The 19567-nt window shown below is 44.5% G+C and overlaps 1 protein-coding gene across 1 annotated transcript in view; it reads right to left on the reverse strand.

The window, feature by feature from the left end:
• ADAMTSL3 (ADAMTS like 3) overlaps positions 1-19567 on the reverse strand; it is a 788444-nt gene that overhangs the window by 74037 nt on the left and 694840 nt on the right. The window contains exons 21-22 of the mRNA XM_063925941.1: positions 15901-16957; positions 2218-2345 (exon numbers count right to left, since the gene is read on the reverse strand). Of these exons, the coding sequence (XP_063782011.1) occupies positions 2218-2345; positions 15901-16957 (1185 nt within the window). The remainder of the gene's footprint in view (positions 1-2217; positions 2346-15900; positions 16958-19567) is intronic.

The raw sequence follows: 19567 nt of genomic DNA on the forward strand, positions 1-19567 counted from the left end.
CATACATTTGTTCAACCCGTGGCTCTCCAGCTGTTGTGAAACTACATGTCCCAGCATGCCCTGCACAGTTTTAACAATCCCTAATAGCAAAACTGGGGCATGGCATGCTGGGACTCGTATCGGTATCGGCATCCCTCCCATTTACCCTCAGGTGTTTTAATTAGCAAGGTTCCTGCATTTCAGATCACACATTGATAAGGGCACTATTTAAAGTAATCTTTTTCACCTAGATTTAAAGTCGTATCTTGTCTGGACTGTTAAAGGATGTCTAAGAGAGACTGCTAGCGAAGAAATGTGTGACGTGGCCTGATCCAGGGGACTGCTAGAGTGTTTAAGCAGTGGATGCGATCTAACAAGTGGTTTTGAACCACTCAATACGGTAGACATCCATTGTTTGGGGTGTGAATTCTAGGTGGAGGACACCATTTATATATTATCCGTGACATGCTACACCAGAGGGCGCATCTCTCATCTTTCTTGTAGATCATCCAAATTTGGTGGAAACATTCGTTGTTTTGGAGAGAAGCTGCCGCCCGGACTATAGGGAGTGGATTGGTGATTAAAGCCATCACCTGGGTCACGCTGAACTTTTTAATTACTTTTTGTTAGAAAGGACTCTAATAATATTGATATTTTCTTGACTATTTGCACAGTGTGGGTGGAGTGCTAGATACCACTACTATTTATAAAATATATATTAGATCCTGCGCACTGAAGTAATGTATAAACTGACAACTAGGATGTGCTGCTCACTATACAGGTCGTCCAACCTCTGGTGCAGTAAGTATAGCTAAGGTATGTGAGAGCTGTGCCTTTGAGGTGTGCGGTAGATGTAGAAAATGATAGATTGGATCAAAATATGTATTACTAATACCCCTTTCACACCGCACAAAGAACCCGGTATCAACCCGGGTCGACACGGGTCAGCGTGCGGTGTGAAAGCGCCACAGCTGAAATCCCGGGTCACCTGACCCGGCAATTCAACCAGGGAATAAAGCTGTGTTATTCACGGGTTGAATACTGGGTCAATGGCAGCGTAAACGGGCTCCCGGGTCGATGCGACCCGGGACCCGTTCACTACAACAGGGAGAGGCGATGCAGAGATGATCTCACCTCCCAGCGCCGCCTCCGCACCCGCTGCCGGCTCCGCCCTCCCGCTGCTATTGCAACCCGCCCGGCATATTGCCGGATCGGGGAAGCCAGCAGCAGCATCCAATGCCGGATCCCACCCGGGAAGGACCCGTTTCCAATTTCCAGGGTGGGATCCGGCATTGGCAGTGTGAAAGGGGTATGAGTAGACACTAAAGTAGTCAAATGGCTTTACTAATGTATTCATAGGATATACGTACATTCAGGATACTGATGTGATGCATATGGGTAGAGCAGGCGCTCTCTCACCTGGAGATCATGGACTGTGCTCTTGCCACTTTGCTGATTAGCATACTATGTTGCCACAGAGTCCTGTCCATGATCTGATATAGATTTATAGGAAACCAGAAGTTGCAACATCATTGTCTTAAACTTAATCCAGGATTTGGATAGTTTCTCCTTAAACATATACTTTGTATATTAAACAACTAGAGAGACCACCACTGTTTATATACCGCTGTACATATTACCAGAATGTAGTATTCTGGACAGCAAATGTTGTACTTTATCTCCAGCGTTCAGAACGACTGCTTGTATCAATGGGGTCAATCCGATTAGATATGAGTTGGCTTGTTTGAGCCATTTTCACAGCAAATGCGCACCACAAATGCAAGTTTGAACCCAAATGCAATCTTGCATTCCATTCTCCCTGCAAAATCACGTTTTTTGTGCACAGCCCCCTAAGGGTGTGAAAAAGGTAGGAAAAATGGTGGTACTTGCTTCCGAACCCCTTGCACTAATTAGTCAATTGGAAGTTTTCAATTAGCTTAATTGTGCCAATAAGTAGATGTAATTGTTGGGGCTCAAAAAATGGCCTCAAATTACTACAAATCAACTTTTAAATATAATGAAAGTATTTATTTAAAAAAATGTAACTTAAAAAAAAGGATAATGCACAAATCAGCCATTGAACACCTTCTAAAAACAGCCTTCTACATGGTTCTGCTTAGTTTTATGGACTCCAGGATGGTTTCCACAGTTTTTCAAGCACTTCTTTGCGCGATACATGTGAGTTTAATGATGGAGTTTGCTTTGAGCCCAATGACTGGTACATAATCCAAAGCTTACCTGCGAGATATAAGTGTGATGTTTCCACATCAGATCCTCGTTCATTAACAGCTTCACATTGATACGCACCCATGTCTTCTACTGTAGGGCTATGTATATGCAATTTTTTGCTGTTTTCCAGGAAAATCCTAGGAAAAAACATAAACATGTCAGTTACTTAGTCCAAAACTTCAACGAGAGAAATAACAGCTCAGTCCTGATTGTTGCTGGCTAATGGTTTAATAACTGCAAGCCTCGTGTTTTCTAATGTGCTAAATGACCCATGTGATCTCTTCACATTGACTCCTACCATACACACTTGCATAATATGGAATTATAAGTTATAAAGGACACAATAAGGAGAGGTCTTTATTATAGTCTTGCTGGTGTTTAGTTACGGAGTGGTTTAAGTATATCTTGGTGCACCTGAGAAGGCTGTATTAAGGGCTACATAGGCCTGGGACTGAAAATGATCAAAGGTCTATAGCGAGAAGTGAAGGAGACGGGACCAGCACTATGTGGGTATGGCCAGTGTCATTTGGGGATGTACACCCCTATACCATTAGCCCCAATGTCTTCCTAAATCCCCTCAAAAAGTTTAAAAATTTAGATTTTTTTTTTGTAAGGAATATATACTAATAAAGGTGTAATGGTTGTGTCTGTATATAGAAATGTTTTTGGAGAAATATATTCCTTGGGACTGTGTATGAACTATGGAGACAAAAAAAAGGAGCTTTATGGTAGACTTACCATGGTTAAATCTCTTTCTGCGAGGTACACTGGGTTCCACAGGGAATACATTGAGGTGTAGAGATGGTTCTTGATCCAGAGGCACCAACAGGCTAAAGCTTTAGACTGTCCAAGAATGCATTGCGGGGCATCCTCTATAACCCTGCTTCCAGGCACTCTGAGCTCAATTTTGTTAAACAGTCCAATGCAGAAGCAGGTAAAAGAGACGGCAGATGTTAGTCACATAGAACCATGTTCTCATGACAGGAGAAGGGACTAGCGGCTAATGCCATACAAACCCAAAGAAGCTAAGTGCGTCATGGTGGGCGCCCTGTGGTACTCAGTGTACCTCGTAGAAAGAGATTTAACCATAGTAAGTCTATCATAAATCTCCTTTTCTGCAGCAGGGTACACTGTGTTCCACAGGAAATACATCGGGGAAGTCCTAAAGCAGTTCCTCAAGGGAGGGGACGCACCTTGGCGGGTATGAGAACCCGGCGTCCAAAGGAAGCATCCTGGGAGGCGGAAGTATCAAAGGCATAGAACCTAATAAACGTGTTCACAAAGGATCACGTAGCCGCCTTGCACAATTGTTCTGTGGACACGCCACGATGGGCCATCCAAGAGGGTCCAACAGACCGAGTAGAATGGGCTTTAATAGCAGCAGGAGCTGGGAGACCAGCCTGCGCATAAGCTTGTGTAATCACCATTCTAATCCATCTGGCCAAGGTTTGCTTATTCGCAGGCCAGCCACGTTTGTGGAAACAAAACAGCACAAAGAGGGTATCTGACCTCCTGATTGAGGCAGTCATCTCCACATATATACGTACCACATCGAAAGACCGTTCTTTGGAGGACAATTCGGAAGAGATGAAGGCTGGAACCACAATCTCTTGATTAAGGTGAAAAGATGACACCACCTTAGGTAAATAACCAGGGTGAGTTCTAAGAATGGCTCGGTCACGATGAAATATTAAAAAGGGTGGACGACAGGACAAAGCACCTAAGTCTTATACCCTTCTAGCAGAGGCAATAGCCAGCAGAGACAGGAACTTGGCTGTGAGCCATTTCAGGTCCACTGACTCAAGAGGTTCAAATGGAGACTCTTGCAGGGCATTCAGGATACCAGACAAATCCCATGGAGCCACAGGAGGCACATAGACAGGCTGAATCCGCAGTACACTCTGAGTTAATGTATGAACATCAAGTATAGCCGCAAGTTATCGCTGAAACCACACCGACAAGGCAGATATGTGAACCTTGAGGGAGGCCAGACAAAGTCCTAAATCCAGGCATTGTTGCAAAAAAGCCAGAAGTCTGGAAGTATTAAACTTGGAAGCATCATAATTCTTAGCAGCACACCAGGTGAAGTAAGAATTCTAGACCCTATAATAAATCCGTGCAGAAGTCGATTTGCGGGCCTTTATGTTATGCACACCAGTGCCTGCAGGAATGTACTGGTGTTTGAACTGTTATACACACCAGTGCCTGCAGGAATGTACTGGTGTCTGAACAGAGAGGGATGCAAAACAAATGAACTCACAGACAGACTGGGAAATATGACATAACGTACACAGAAGGTGATAGGGTAACAAAACCAACACAGAGTGAACAGAGAAGCCCAGAGGCTAAGAAACTGGGTGTCTCCCTAGTATTAGAAATGCTCAGATGGAAAAAGCAAGATGTTGTGTTTTAATACGTAGAGAACCCGAAATGCTGTTGCTAAGGGCAACAGCAAAACCCTAAAGGGTTACCAACGGGTGTGGCAGTAAACTCCTTGGTCAGAGATGGAATAATAGACACAAGGAGAGTCTCCACAATCCTAATTCTCACTTGCAGGGCCCAGGTTCAGCTTACTGCCACTAAACTGACACATGGACGCCCTGCACAGTGAGAGAGGATTATGCAGGCAGGTCTGAAAGTACAGCCACAAACCTGCTGGGTTCACAGAATAGCAAAAGAACCTCAGCAGGCTAAACGACTGACTCCAGTCTTACTGCTAGGTCTGGATTGGCAGAGTGTAGTACCAAATGCCCAGGCCTATTTGCAGTAAGCAACAACAAAATACAAAGCTACACAGTACTGGCTAACTTTCAGGAACTGACTAACCAACAAAGATTCAGCAGCATCTGCTTAACCTGAGAAGAGGCCTTATAAAGCAGGTGCTGTCCACGCCCCCCTCAGACCTCACAGACTGTGAGCACAAAAACCAGCACCGGATCCCATGCCTGTAACCACTGCACAGCAAAAGACCCGAACCGGAGTATCAGCTGCGCTCAGGTTACTCCGCTAGCACTTGTCTCCCGGTTGCCATGACGACGTGGCAGCACAGGGCAGGAGACCCTAACACTTTAGCATAGTTTGGATAACCACCTCGGAGAATCCTTTGGCCCTCAGGAGTGAAGCTTCAAGAGCCACGCCGTCAAAGCCAGTCTGGCCAGGTCCGGGTAGACACAAGGGCCCTGAACAAGGAGGTCTGGGTGTTGAGGAAGTAGAAGAGGACGCTCTATCGATAGACCCTGCAGGTCTGAGAACCAATGCTGTCTGGGCCACGCTGGAGCTAATAGAAGTAGTATTCCTCCTTCTTGTTTGAACTTCCGTAGTACCCTGGCCAGAAGTGACAAAAGTTCCATGGAATTGCCAGTGCGTCCACGAACGCTGCTTGACGATCCCTTCTTCTTGATCCAAAGACCGGAACTTTGTGATTGTGTCGGGACGCCATCAGGTCTACATCTGGAAGACCCCACTTGTCCACTAGGAGTTGAAAGACTTCCTGATGAAGACTCTACTCTCCGGCGTGTACATCCTGATGACTGAGGAAATCCGTTTCCCAGTTGAGGACTCCCGGAATGAACACTGCCGATATTGCTGGCAGATGGCGTGCCGCCCAACGAAGATTTTTGATACTTCCATCATTGCCATGCGGTTTCGATGTGCTGCCTTGATGGTTTATGTATGCCACTGTGGTGGCGTTGTCTGATTGTACTTGAACAGGCCTGTTCTGTATCAGAGGCACGGCAAGAGTCAAAGCATTGACCATTGACCACTGCCCGCAATTCCACAATGTTTATCGGGAGGAGAGATTGCTCCTTGGTCCACCAACCCTGGAGAGATTATTGCTCCAGCACTGCGACCCAACCCCTCAGATTGGCGTCTGTAGTCAGTAAGACCCAGTTGGGAATCCAGAAGGGATGGCCCTTGCCCAACTGCTGGTCCTGTAGCCACCAGCTCAGTGACATCCGAACCTCTGGAGTCAAGGAGATCATTTGAGACCAGATCCGATGAGGCAGGCCATACCACTTGGAAAGGTTTCACCTCTGTAGAGGGCGGAAATGAAATTGAGTGTACTCTACCATGTCAAAAGCCGACACCATGAGATCTAGTACTTGCATCGCCAAGTGTATCAACATTCTTGGGTGAGAGAAGAAGTATCTGATGCTGTCCTGAAATTTCCTGGAGACAGAAACAGTCTTTGGCTGTGCGTGTCCAGCAGTGCCCCCAGGTGCACCATGCTCCGAGCAGGGACCAGCAAGGACTTCTTCCATGGGGCTGTAGGAAGCGTACTGTCACTTGCAGATGACTGAGGAGGACATCTTGGGAGTTCGCCAGGATCAGCAAGTCATCCAGATACAGCAGGATCCTGATTCCCTGACAATGCAGATGAGCCATCATCATGGCTATAACCTTGGTGAAGATCTGAGGGGCCGTGCCAGTCCAAACGGCAGAGCCTGGAACTGATAGTGAAGGTTGCCAATAGAAAACCGCAGATATTGCTGATGCGATATGGCAATAGATATATGCAGATGAGCATCTTGTATATCCAGGGATACCATATAATTTCTGGGTTCCATGGGCAGTACAATCGAGCGCTGTGTTTCCATACAGAACTTGGACACTCTCACACATTTGTTCAGGGATTTGAGGTTGAGTATAGGCCGGAAAGACCCATTGGGTTTGGGGACTAGAAACAGGGTCGAGTAGTATCCTCCGCCTCTCTGGGACAGGGGTATGAGCACTACCACTCCTGTATCCATGAGGGAACGTACAACCATTTGTAGAGCTTGCGCCTTCAACGGGACCGAAGGAATAACCGTTGTGCAGAACTGACGAGGGGGACGTCTCTTGAAAGAGACTGCGTACCCGTGAGAGATTACTTCTCGCACCCATGCATCTGAAGTGGTCTTTAACCAGACCTGGGTGAACTGCAGAAGTCGGCCTCCCACCCTGGGATACCCCAGGGAGAGGCCCGCCCTGTCATGCGTCAGGCTTGTCTTGTTTGGAAGCAGGCTGACGGGCGGCCCATGATTGTTTTGTTTTGGACTTAGTGGTTTTGGGAGCATGAGCTTGTTTCGGGTATGTCTGACCTATTGCTTTCCCTTGAGGTCGAAAGAAACGAAAAGTGGTACTCTTTGCCTTCTGTGCAGAAGGATTAGTATTCAGGAGAAATGCAGTCTTAGCAGCCGCTAAGTCAGTCACGATCTTATTCAGATCTTACCCAAATAGGATGTCTCCCTTAAAAGGAAGTACCTCCAAGGTCTTATTGGAGTCCAGGTTCACCTTCCATGACCTCAACCACAGAATTCAGCAAGCCAGGATGGACGTAGTCGACGCCTTGGCTGCCATTACACCTGCCTCAGAGGACGCATCCTGAATATATTGGGAGGCGGTGGTAATATGAGACAGATATTGTCTGGCAGTGTCAGATATATCCTGAGGCAGCTCATCCTCTATTGCCTGAACCCATGCATCAATTCCTTTTGCGGCCCAGGAGGCTGCTATAGTGGGTCTATGTACAGCACCTGTAAGGGAGATAATAGACTTCAGGCATCCCTCCACACGCTTATCTGTCGGTTCCTTCAGTGAGGTGACAGAGGTGAAAGGCAGAGTGGATGACACCACAAGACGGGTGACATGGGAATCCACCAGCGCTGAATTTTCCCACTTGTTACACAACTCAGCAGGGAGAGGATAACGAGCTAGCATCTTTTTAGACAGGAAGAATTTCTTTCCTGGAGAAGACCAGGTTTCCTGATGTATGTCTACTAAATGGTCAGAATGCGGTAAGACTACTTTAGGTACCTTCTGACGTTTAAACTTATCAGGTTTCTTAGACACAGTCATGGGATCTACATCATCATCAATTTGTAGAATCAGCTTAATATCCTCCACTAGGTCAGGGACATCAACCTGAGTTGTAGGTTCCTCGTCAGAAGCAACTGTATCAGTCTCTAATGGGTCAGTATTCTCCCCATCCTCATCAGAATTATCATCTGAGATATTAGTGGATTGTGAGGAAGAAGCAGCCCGCTTAGATGACCCCTTGACCCCAGAGACCTGGGTAGGTTTTTATCTAACCAAAGATTGATTCAATTGTTGTATATAGGTAGATAGAGCATCTACCCAGGGCAGATTTACCACAGGGACAATATGTGGCTGCAATGGCACAGGAGGCCCCATAGGGGGCGCAAGGTGCGTCACAAGCATATTGAGCATAGATAAGAACTCTGCTCAAGGTGGCTCCTGATTGGTTACAGAAGCTGCAGACTGACTGGGAGATGTATGGCACGTATTACACAGACCATTATTCAAAGCTTCCCCCTCAGGCAAATCCCTGGCGCATGCGCTGCATGATACAGGAGCATCCGTGGATTTCCCGCCCTTTGTGTTAGATATTTGAGTGAATGCAACCGCAGAGCATACGAGTATGATACAGCCAGACAGAGTATAATACCTGCGAATAAATCCCCTAGAATGTGACAGCGTACACAGTACACAACACCAGTGTCTAAATGCGGTACTATGTTACTGCGTACACAGTACACAACACCAGCGAATAAATCCGGTATGAAGTGACTGAGTACAAAGTAGAATACACTTAATAGTAAATACTGTGCAGCACTATATATGAGACCCTGACGCACCTAGTCTTAGGGTACAGAATACAGTGATAAATATAGCTGGGATACACTGAAAGTGAAATCCACACAGCAGATACAGGCACACACAGTCACAGTGACAATGCAGATAATTATTTTAGTCAGACAATAAAACTGCACTGGAGTAGTAAATATATATATATATATATATATATATATATATAAAACAATGCGTGGTCCGAGACCGGATGTATATATCAGAATATTTGTATAATATATTCTGGTAGATGTACACTTGTTCTTAACTAACACTGTCTTAAAATGACATGTAGAATACTTAAGTGTCTGTAAAATCACAGCACTGATGAATCAGGCGGATTTACAGAGGAGACCTTGCCCTGCAGTCCCGGAGACCAGTCGCAGCTACTGTGAGAAGATGGCGCCCAGAGTCTCAGTCAGGGAGTGAGGGAGAGTGTGAGGCAGCTCCAGGGAGGGAACACAAGCAGTAGATGGTGCCCGGAGCTGGGGGAGGGGCTACATGTCAAGTGCCTTTTCCCCTATGCTGGTCCTCACCACCGGGTACTATTGAGCTTTATTAAAGTGGATATTTTACTATCCAACCTGTGCTCCCATGCCCTGGTGGATATAGTGGGGGTCCCTGCTCTGTCACAGTGTCCATGCCAACGTCACGGTTCGTCTCCTAAAACCGCGACCGGAACGCGATTTAATGGCAGGTTCTGCCTGGGGGACCCTCTTACCGCCTCCCTTAGTAGCAGCCACGCAATCCAGGTTAGCGTCTGTGGTGGCGTGCCTAGGAACCGGAGCGCCTCCGCCGCAAGTACCCGGGAACAGAGCCAGCAGGAGTAAGCGACGCCGCTGGGGAGGTGATGGAGCCGCAGCACAGTATGTCACACTGACATATGAAGTGCTGCAGCCCTTGAAGTCTTCTAAAAAGCTTTTTCAAGGCTGCCTAGCGCAGCCCCCCTGCTGAGTGACCTGCTTCATGCGGGCACCAACTCTAAAACTGAGCTCACAATGCCGGGAGGCGGGGTTATAGAGGAGGCCCCGCAATGCATTCTGTGACAGACTAAAGCTTTAGCCTGTTGGTGCCTCTGGATCAAGATCCATCTCTACACCCCAATGTATTCCCTGTGGAACAGTGTACCCCGCTGCAGAAAATTCAGAATTTTTGTCTGTTTGCCTGTTCGTTCAAGCATCACGCAAAAATTAATTTGGATCACGTTTTAACTATTGTATAGCTTAGTGACCTAAGAAGAAACTAAGGTATGTAATGTATTATCTCGATGTGACATCCCCAGACGAGCAATAAATAAAAAAACAGACGTTTGACAATCGGTGTGTGCAGTGTGCAGGCTCCTCAAGCCAAAAATGACATATGTATATAAATATATATTTTATGAGACAAATATATAAATATATATTTTATGAGACAAATATGCTTCTAAGGACTGTTTATGAACTATGGAGACAAAAAAATATTTTTCGGAATGTTCACAAACACCTTATGTCTAAAATGACTATATGTATATATTGAATATAACAGATTAGAATTTGGAAAATTAACTTTACAACAGCAGTTACTGCATTTATGATAGAAACAGTTCATAGAGAGGCAAATGTCTATGGTAATAGTGGGGCAGTAACCCATGATGATGCTAATTTATATTATGCTTCTTTTTGCTACCAGCTGTATATTTAACCAATGAAAAATAAGGAACAGAATTATTTATTAACAGTTTCTTATTTAGCGCAGCAAATTCCGTTGCGCTTTACAATTGGACACAATGATAAAACAAAACTGGTTAATAACAAACAGTCATAGAGGTAGGAAGGCCCTGCTCGCAAGCTTACAATCTATAGGGAAATAGGCATTGATACACAAGGACAGGTGCTTTCTATTGCATAGTTGTCCACCAGATTGCAAAGATTTTAGGTAGGCTGTATGATATGGTCACACAGCAATGTTGAACCGGGGTCAGAAGGAAGGGAACATGAAGAAAGAGAAAATATGTGAGGATATGTGTGGATTGTAAAGTGGGGATGTAATTGGATAGGAAAGCTTCTGAAGGTTGAGTGAGCGGTTCTGGAATGTGATAAGCTAGCCTGAAGAGGTGAGTTTTCAGAGAACGCTTGAAGGTTTGGAGACTAGGGGGGTCATTCCGAGGTGATCTCATGTAGCAACTTTTTGCTGCCCGTGCAATCAACTAGACGCCGCATATGGGGGAGTTTATTTCTGCATAGCAGGGCTGCGAACGCTTGTGCAGCCCTGCTATGCAAAATAAGTTTCCTGTAAAAGAAGACCAGGGTAAGAGTTACTTACCCTGTGTGATCGATCCAGCGATGCAGGTCCCGGAACTGACGTCTGACATCCGCCCTCCAAATGCCTGGGCACGCCTGCGTTGGATTCACCACGCCACCGCGCATGCGCAGTTCCAACCCGAATACACGGCTGCAAGGAACGTGGGAACGTGGGAACTTAAAGGCTCTGTACTGGCAGAGAATACATATTTTTTGTCATTTTAAACCAACCACGTGGCATAGTAAAGAGGGAAATTAGGTAATTCTCCTGTGTGTCACTAATACAGAAATGTGTGCATAATGCCAGCAGTCAAAGCCACAACAAGGCTTGCCTAATTTTTAAGATCCGTTTATGAAAATATTTGTTATGGTTTTTTTGGTATTCCGCATTTAATCACATGGCTCAAGGGACGTATAACAGAGAATTCTTCCAAGCTAAAGTAGGCTAAAAAACAGGAGGATGAATATAATAAAGGGAATCATGCAAAAAGTACATGGGAAATCCTTCAGTGGCTTACTCTACTGGCCCATTGCTTGTGACTAATTGCTGCCAAGCCTAGGGATCAGGTTTGGTTTCTGTCTTAAGTTTCTGCTCTTCTGTTGCCCAAGTCTGGAGTTTTCAAAACAACATTTAGAGAGATCACAGTGTAAGAATCCAGCATTGTGTTGTGAGATCAGTCAATAGTCCAAACAGAGTTGTCTGGGAAAGTGTATCTACACACCTGCCAATAGCCCTTAGTATCCGGAGTCAGGCAGCAGGGAAATCTGATCTATGACCCATAATACTCTATGTCCCAGGTGAGTTTTAATGGTAAACATTCTGTTCTGTGACTTGCTCTTTCCAAGTCCAGTGAATATTTCTACCCAACGTGAAAGCAGGTACATGACTACGGAAAAGAGTAGGGGACTCATACAACAGGGCAGCTTCAAAATGCAAAGCTCTTTGTGCTTCATTTAAACTCATCAATCAGTTGTTGATCACTGCTAGCCTTGATGGCACCATATACAGGGCATGTGTTCTGAGTACTGCTGGGTATAAGAAATTAGCCACTACTACTTAAGTATGCTGGTTACTGACTGGGTTGTTTGCATTGCTTTGTAGTCCCCTGAAACAGTGACATAGGTTACATAGTGCTGATTAAATAACTATTAAACCCAATGAGCAGCTGACATTTCCCTCCTAATTCCTGATTCAAGCACAAGAAAAGAAAAGTATGCTGACTGGAAAAACAGTGAGAGCAGGTCTGGTTGGCACCTACCAACATACTATACTTTACAAACTCGGTGCAAAGCCCATTTTAGTGCCTTTTTATGTTCATTATGGTTCTTGTCATAGATTTCCTTATGAGCTTTATTTATACTGAACATATTAATATAAAGCTCAAGGATTCTCCTCAGTTTGGACATTTATGAAAATAATGTTTGGTAAGAGAGTCCACACCTAAACACACATCACTACTAGAAGCCTGTACGTAGCTTTTAGGCAGAGACTTTTCATAACACTTGCATTACCCAAGTGCTACCTACTGATTATAGAGTTTGGCTCATATGATTAAACTAAATTTCATGTTAGCAGCCCCAATAAGGCCCCTTTTACTTCATAATAGTTTTGGCTTAAGCAAACAGAAAAAGACAACATACACAATTACAGGAAAGTTATAAATGATTAGACCTACCACATTATGCCACTAAATAGCCATAAACCAGATGAATCCACATGAAACCTTTCAACCAGCTACAGTAGGACTGATTTTGTTGTGATATTGTATTGGTGTCACATGCTGAGTCAGGCAGGTGCTAGAAAACCTCTCTCTAAACAAGCATTGTGATTACATTAAAAAAATTACACCTGAAAGGTGTATAATGCAGCCACTTGTAGAAAATGACCTTTATTTGTAACTGTTAGGTGCTCCACACCCATAAGCAAAACTAATGTCATATGTGTCCATATTACAGATTAGTACATAAATTATATTTTGCTGTTTCTGGAATAAAATGTGTTCTTCTTTAGGTTACTTTTCACATGAACTCATCACCTTCACCACAGAGCCATAGCCTCCGCCACGTTCCATTGACATATATAAATATATACTTCCGTTAATTAAAAGTAATGAATGTAATTTATACTGCATGTGTTCTCCAACCCACTAGGTTCCTCAACCCAAGCAGAAATACATATACTGTACATATAATTCTTAAAGAAAAATCTTAAAACGACATTGAATTCAATGTTACAAACAATAATGTGAAGGCCATCGAAGAGGATCAGATGTTAGCACAGGCATTAAGGGGATTTCGGTGCGGTGAGGGAATTTCATACAAAATATGGGAGGTATCCAATTAACCCCCGAAAATGTTGCGCGATTTTTAAAACATTTTCTCAGTTTTTTTCTCTCGTTTGTATCCCACTGTTACGCAGTAAAAATCCCCATTTTTTTTGTGCAAAAATACACAGGGTCTGCATATAGCCACAAATCTATGTATTTTGGCAGCTGCGATCGCTGGGAAAAAAAAAGCAGCTTATTGCGTATATGGCTTCGCCTGTCTGAGGCAGGCGAAACCAAACCCATGGCGAGCGGCATCGGTGGATAATTGTCGGCTATCGTGGGTAATTGGATAGCCCCCGGTTAATCCATATTATCTGTATAATTGGATACCCCCCTGTGCATTCTTCCTTTTGTTGGGCAATGAAAAAATGAGGTTTCATTTTACACCGTGGAGAGTGGCATAATGATGACATTCTCTCTCCTCCGTATTACACTTTCAGGGGTGATGAACATTTTTAGGTACACTTAAAGAAATATATTAAAAATCTTTACAAACATGACACAGGATGGCGTTACATTGCCGGCAGTCGGGATCCCGGGGGTCAGGATACCGACGCCGGAATCCCGACTGCACACAATGCCGCCAGCCGGAATCCCAGCTCTCAAGGGCTATTCCCACTCATGGATGTCCATGACACCCATAGAGCGGGAATAGAATCTGTGGCGAGCGCAGTGTGGCGTGTGCAGCGAGCCCACAAGGGGACTCTCTGCACTCGCTCCACTGCCGGCATACTGACGGCCAGGATGCCATTGTCTGTATACTGACAGCCGTTTCCTTACTTTCATGGACTAGGATTAATTTAAGCTACAAACCAGGTTAAAGAAAACAGTATTTTAGGAAAATGTAAAAGCTTTCTATCTTTATTTGATGAAGAGAGGTTGGACTGTGAAGTGACAATTATGTTTTGCACAGTGCCCCTCGTGCCCTTTTTTGCCTTTCCTGGGTATGGGGAGGATGCAGAGGCGTCTCACAGGAGTGGAGGGTAGGCATACACCTTGATGTGTGCTGGTTAGCCCACACAGCTACAGGGGCATCAGTACAAAACGTTACTTGGTTAATGAGGTCCACAGAGTTTACCATGTGTGCCTGTGTTCCACTATCTGTCACTGGATTTACACAGAATGGACCTCAATTAAGAAGATGTTCAAATAAAAAAAAACACCAACCCCTCCCCATTATTATATTTCAATAACTTAACTACACTATATAAAATCTTATTTCTACACTAATTCACAAAACTATCCAGCTTATCATACTGTACCTATTCACGGCTGCTTTCAAGCTGCTATCTCCATCCCAACACCGGAAGAGGTACAAGCACATACTGTAGCAAAGTTTGTGCATCTGCTGTACATAGGGTCACCTACAGTACTGTGTTGATACCTGACTGATAATGTGCCATTTACATATCCCTATACATTAATACTAATGTATATTCAATTGGAGAACATTTTTGTTTACAAATCAAAAACTCTTCAAGAAAAGCAATGTTACACCAGAAGGCAATGGGGGTGATTCAGATGTGGACGGTGTTGCTGCTTTCCTTTCAAAGTACTTATTATCGGTACTTTGCGCATGTGCAGGATCTGTTCTGCGCATGTGTGAACAGGTCCAGTCATGTCAGAAGCAGTCCTGTATCAAACTGTCAGTGATTGGGAGACTGATGTCATTTGGGGGCGCAAAGGGGACGGCGACGGCCTACGTTTGCGTGTCACCACCGCTTAGTTGGAGGGAAGAGGCCAGGATCTCCGCCGAAGGATGGACATTTCCTGGCCTCTTACAAGCATCTGTGATGGGCGGCTTACACGACCCCATGGGTGCTGCAAGTCTCCCGATGGTGTCACAGTCCTAGGACGCAGCTCAGATCATTACTGCAGCAGGAGGCGTCTACATGTAATAGACGCCTCCTGCTGAATTTACAAACAGAGCTATCACTGCTGCTTTCAAGGAGCACCAATATGGATGGTCTTCACTTTGCCGGAGGTCGGGCTCCCGGCGACCAGCATACCGGCGCCGGAATCCCGACCGCCGTCATACCGACGGTTCTTCTCCCTCTTGGGGGTCCACGACCCCCCTGGAGGGAGAATAGATAGCGTGGCGCGCGTAGCGCGCCACCGTGCCTGCAAGGGGCTCATTCGCGCTCACACAGCTGTCGGTATGCCGGCGGACGGGATTCTGGCGCTGGTATGCTGGTCGCCAGGAGCCCAACCGCTGGCAACACATACAATACCCCCCAATATGTGTCCTTTAATAAAGCATCAATCAGTAATTGCTTTAGATCCGTCTACTGCACGTTAAAGAAATAAAGCAAATGTCTAGTAGGTCAGTATATTTCTAGGACAGATTAGCACTTTCATGCAACTATAGTACCTAACCCTCAGGGTATTCTGAATTACATCTCAAAGCAAAGAGAAATGAAGAGGCAATGTAACCACTATAACAGTCTACCTACCTGTCAGAGAGCTTCAAAGCTTCTCCTTCCCTACTCCAAGTGAATTTCGTCTTAACTTCATCATCAACGTCACACTGAATGGTAATGATGTGGGTATTATTAGTGATGAAGCCATTACTCCCAATGATCAAATGCAGGGTCCTGTTAGGAGACAATATATAACCATTCTTTTTTTTGCGAATGATGAGTAGTCGCTTTCGATTATCCTTTTCTGTGGCTTTATTACTTAAAAACACTGATGTATTTGGTTCTTTTGCAACCAACTTATGGTCTGATAAATTATCTTCATTGGGTCCCTTCCACTTTTCCACGGGTGATTGTGGTTTAGACAACTCATTCACTACATGGGAAATTATCTGACTTGCAAAATCATCACTAATTTCACCAGCCTCAATGAGTTCACTCATGTTCCTAACCAGAGCCTCAAACTGGACACTGTCCATACTGTAAGCTCCTTGTAGCACTGCAGCCTCCATCCTCCGGTCCCTAAACTCTTGGGAACCATAGATCTCCGCAGAGTTTGTCACAAGAGTTTCAAGGTTCCTTAAGACCATCACATCCTGGGCCTGGCTGTCTTCAAGATATAAATTATTGTTTTTATTCCATGACTTCCACATCTTGCTCATTTTATGCCACTTTTCTCCCAAATTGTGTGCTTCATTGGGGTCTTTTTGAAAGCTTGGTGGCTCCAGGAGTCTATTATCAGTGCCTATCAGTTTGAGAACAAATGTTTCATACACAGAGTTTGCAATGCACTTGTATACTCCAATATCCTGCACTTCCAGGTTATGAATCTTCAACGAACCTGACTTTGTTACCCCATGTTTCTTGGAATGTCTCACAGGCTGTCCGTTTTTTTCCCATTTAATAAGTGACTTTTGGAAGCGGCGTACAGGACATTTTATCATAACAGATGTTTTGGGAAGTAAATATGCTCTGCTTCCAATAGTAAAATTAATGCGTTTTTCTTGTCTGGTCTGAATGTAAACACGATGGACGCTGAGAATTTCTGGAGGCCCAAAACGGTCTTCTTTGTTTGACGTATGCTGCTTGTTTTCTTTTAAAAGATTGGATAAACAAAGTTATAATTAGATTTTTTTACATATTAATCTAAATAGCATATAGTGACAATAATATCTGCATATAATCATGTAAGAAACAGCTGAATATTGGGAGGAAGACAGGGAACATGGAATGAACATGTTGCATGTAATGGCTATGAAAAATTGTTGAAGTTGAATAGATGAGAAAGGAAGGAGCAGGCAGTGGGGGAGAGGGAATGAAGGAGGCAAGAGTGGATGGGATCCCAATGCAAGCAGAGGGGGGTGGGGATAAAATAAAGGAATAGATTTCATCTCCTGTAGTGGGACAGAAGGAGCACAAGGGTAAGAGGCAGGAGGGAGGGGAGGGTGCATGGTAGGGGTTGCAGAAAAGTGATGGTAGAAGTACATTTCGTGACGGATAGCCTCAACTTTGGAAGTGAAAAGGAGGCAATCTCAGTGGTAGTGAGTGAGGGTGGGAGGGGAAGTAAAGGAGAGTGTTGAATATGGCAAAGAGGCAGCAGGGACTGCGGGACTGAGAACAGAGGAGAGGCTTGAAGAAAGATTGCTTGACAAGGGAGAGGGCAGCGCAGTAGCAAGAACGGATAGACTTCAAGTGGAGGAAGTCTGCCAAGGAGCGAAAGTTCATCTTTTGCATTTGTGAAGGAACCAGGCAAATATGTCGAGAGCAGAGGTGAAGATGAGGTTGTAGAAGGAGGCCATCTGGTTGGAGCAGGCCGGGGTGCATAGAGGGGAGAGAATTGTATCAAGCATAGAGGAGAAAATAGCGGGATCAAGAGAGTTGAGGCTGCATCTGGTGATTGTAGATTTGGGTGAAGGGAGAACTGCAGGAGATGAGGAGAGAGTGAAATAGAGCAAATAGTGTTCAGAAGGTGGGAAGGGAGCGTTGCAGAAGTCAAAGAGAGTATCTACATGGAAGAAGACAAGGTGAATGGAGTGGCTAAGACAGTGGGTGGGGAGGAGGTAACATAGTAACATAGGGCCTAATTCTGAGTTGATCGCATCAGCAATGTTGTTAGCAGTTGGGCAAAACCATGTGCACTGTAGGGGGGACAGATATAACATGTGCAGAGAGAGTTAGATTTGGGTGGGGTGTATTCAAACTGAAATCTAAATTGCAGTGTAAAAATAAAGCAGACAGTATTTACCTTGCACAGAAATGAAATAACCCACCCAAATCTAACTCTCTCTGCAAATGTTATATCTGCCCCCCCTGCAGTGCACATGGTTTTGCCCAATTGCTAACAAACTTGCTGCTGCGATCAATTCAGAATTACCCCCATAGTATCTGAGGTTGAAAAAAACCAATTTGTCCATCGAGTTCAACCTGTTAGTGATCTCCTACACTGTAATATTTTTAAGACTAATATGAAATGTGGTGAATGTTTAGCTGTTATGTCAATTCCTCTTTTTTAATTATTTTATTACTAAAGTGCCTGATTTATCCACCATAACGATGTATATCCTTATCCATTAGGAATTTATCTAGCCCATTCTTAAAAGTAATGACCGAGTCCGCCATTACTACTCTCTCAGGCAGGGAATTCCAAATACGTATTGTCCTTACTGTGAAGAAACCTCTACGTCTCTGTGTGTAAAATATCCTCTCTTCTAACCTAAGCAAGTGTCCACATGTCCTTTGTGATGATCTTAGCAAAAACATATCCCCCGCTAGCTCTGTATATTGACCCCTTATATATTTGTAAATGTTAATTATGTCCCCTCTTAATCTCCTTTTTTCCAGTGTAAACATGCCTAGCCTATAAAGCCTTTCCTCATATTCTAGCATCTCCATCCCCTTATTCAATTTGGTCGCCCTTCTCTGATCCTTTTCTAGTTCCAGGATATCCCTTTTGTAGAATGGTGCCCATAGTTGTGCACAGTATTCGAGATGTGGCCTCACTAGGGATTTATATAATGGGAGTGTAACACTTTCATCTCTTGCATCAATTCCCCACTTTATGCATGCTAATACCTTGTTTGCCTTCTTTGCTGCATTCCTACTTTGGGTATTACTGCTAAGTTTGTTATCTATGTGAACACCTAAATCTTTTTCCAGTACAGAATCCCCTAGTTCCTCCCCATTTAGTGTGTAGGTAGTATTTTTGTTCTTGCTACCAAAGTGCATTACCTTACATTTGTCTATATTGAGCCGCATTCTTCATTTTGCTGCCCATGTTTCCAATTTAAATAAGTCGTTCTGTAGAGACTTAGCATCCCCCTCCAAATTTATAGTCTTACACATAAATTCGGAGGGGAATGTGAAGTCTCTACAGAACGACGTATTTAAATTGGAAACATGGGCAGCAAAATGGAGAATGTGGTTCAATATAGACAAATGTAAGGTAATGAACTTTGGTAGCATGGATAAAGGCTAAAAGAGGAGGAGAGGGCAAGAAGTTTGGTGGAATCTGGGCCAGTGGAGAGTCCAGGCAGGAAAGTTGTCAAGGAATTGTGAAGTGGAGCCAGGGGGACAGTATATGACTTAAACAGGGAGGTGGACAGGGCAGAAGAGATGGATAGAGTGGACTTGAAAGGAGGAGAAAGAAAGGCAGGGGGGGGGGGGAGCTCAGGGGGGATTAAATTAAAGGTACAGCTAGGAGATA

The sequence above is a fragment of the Pseudophryne corroboree genome, chromosome 6, assembly GCF_028390025.1.
Source record: "Pseudophryne corroboree isolate aPseCor3 chromosome 6, aPseCor3.hap2, whole genome shotgun sequence".
NCBI lineage: Eukaryota > Metazoa > Chordata > Amphibia > Anura > Myobatrachidae > Pseudophryne > Pseudophryne corroboree.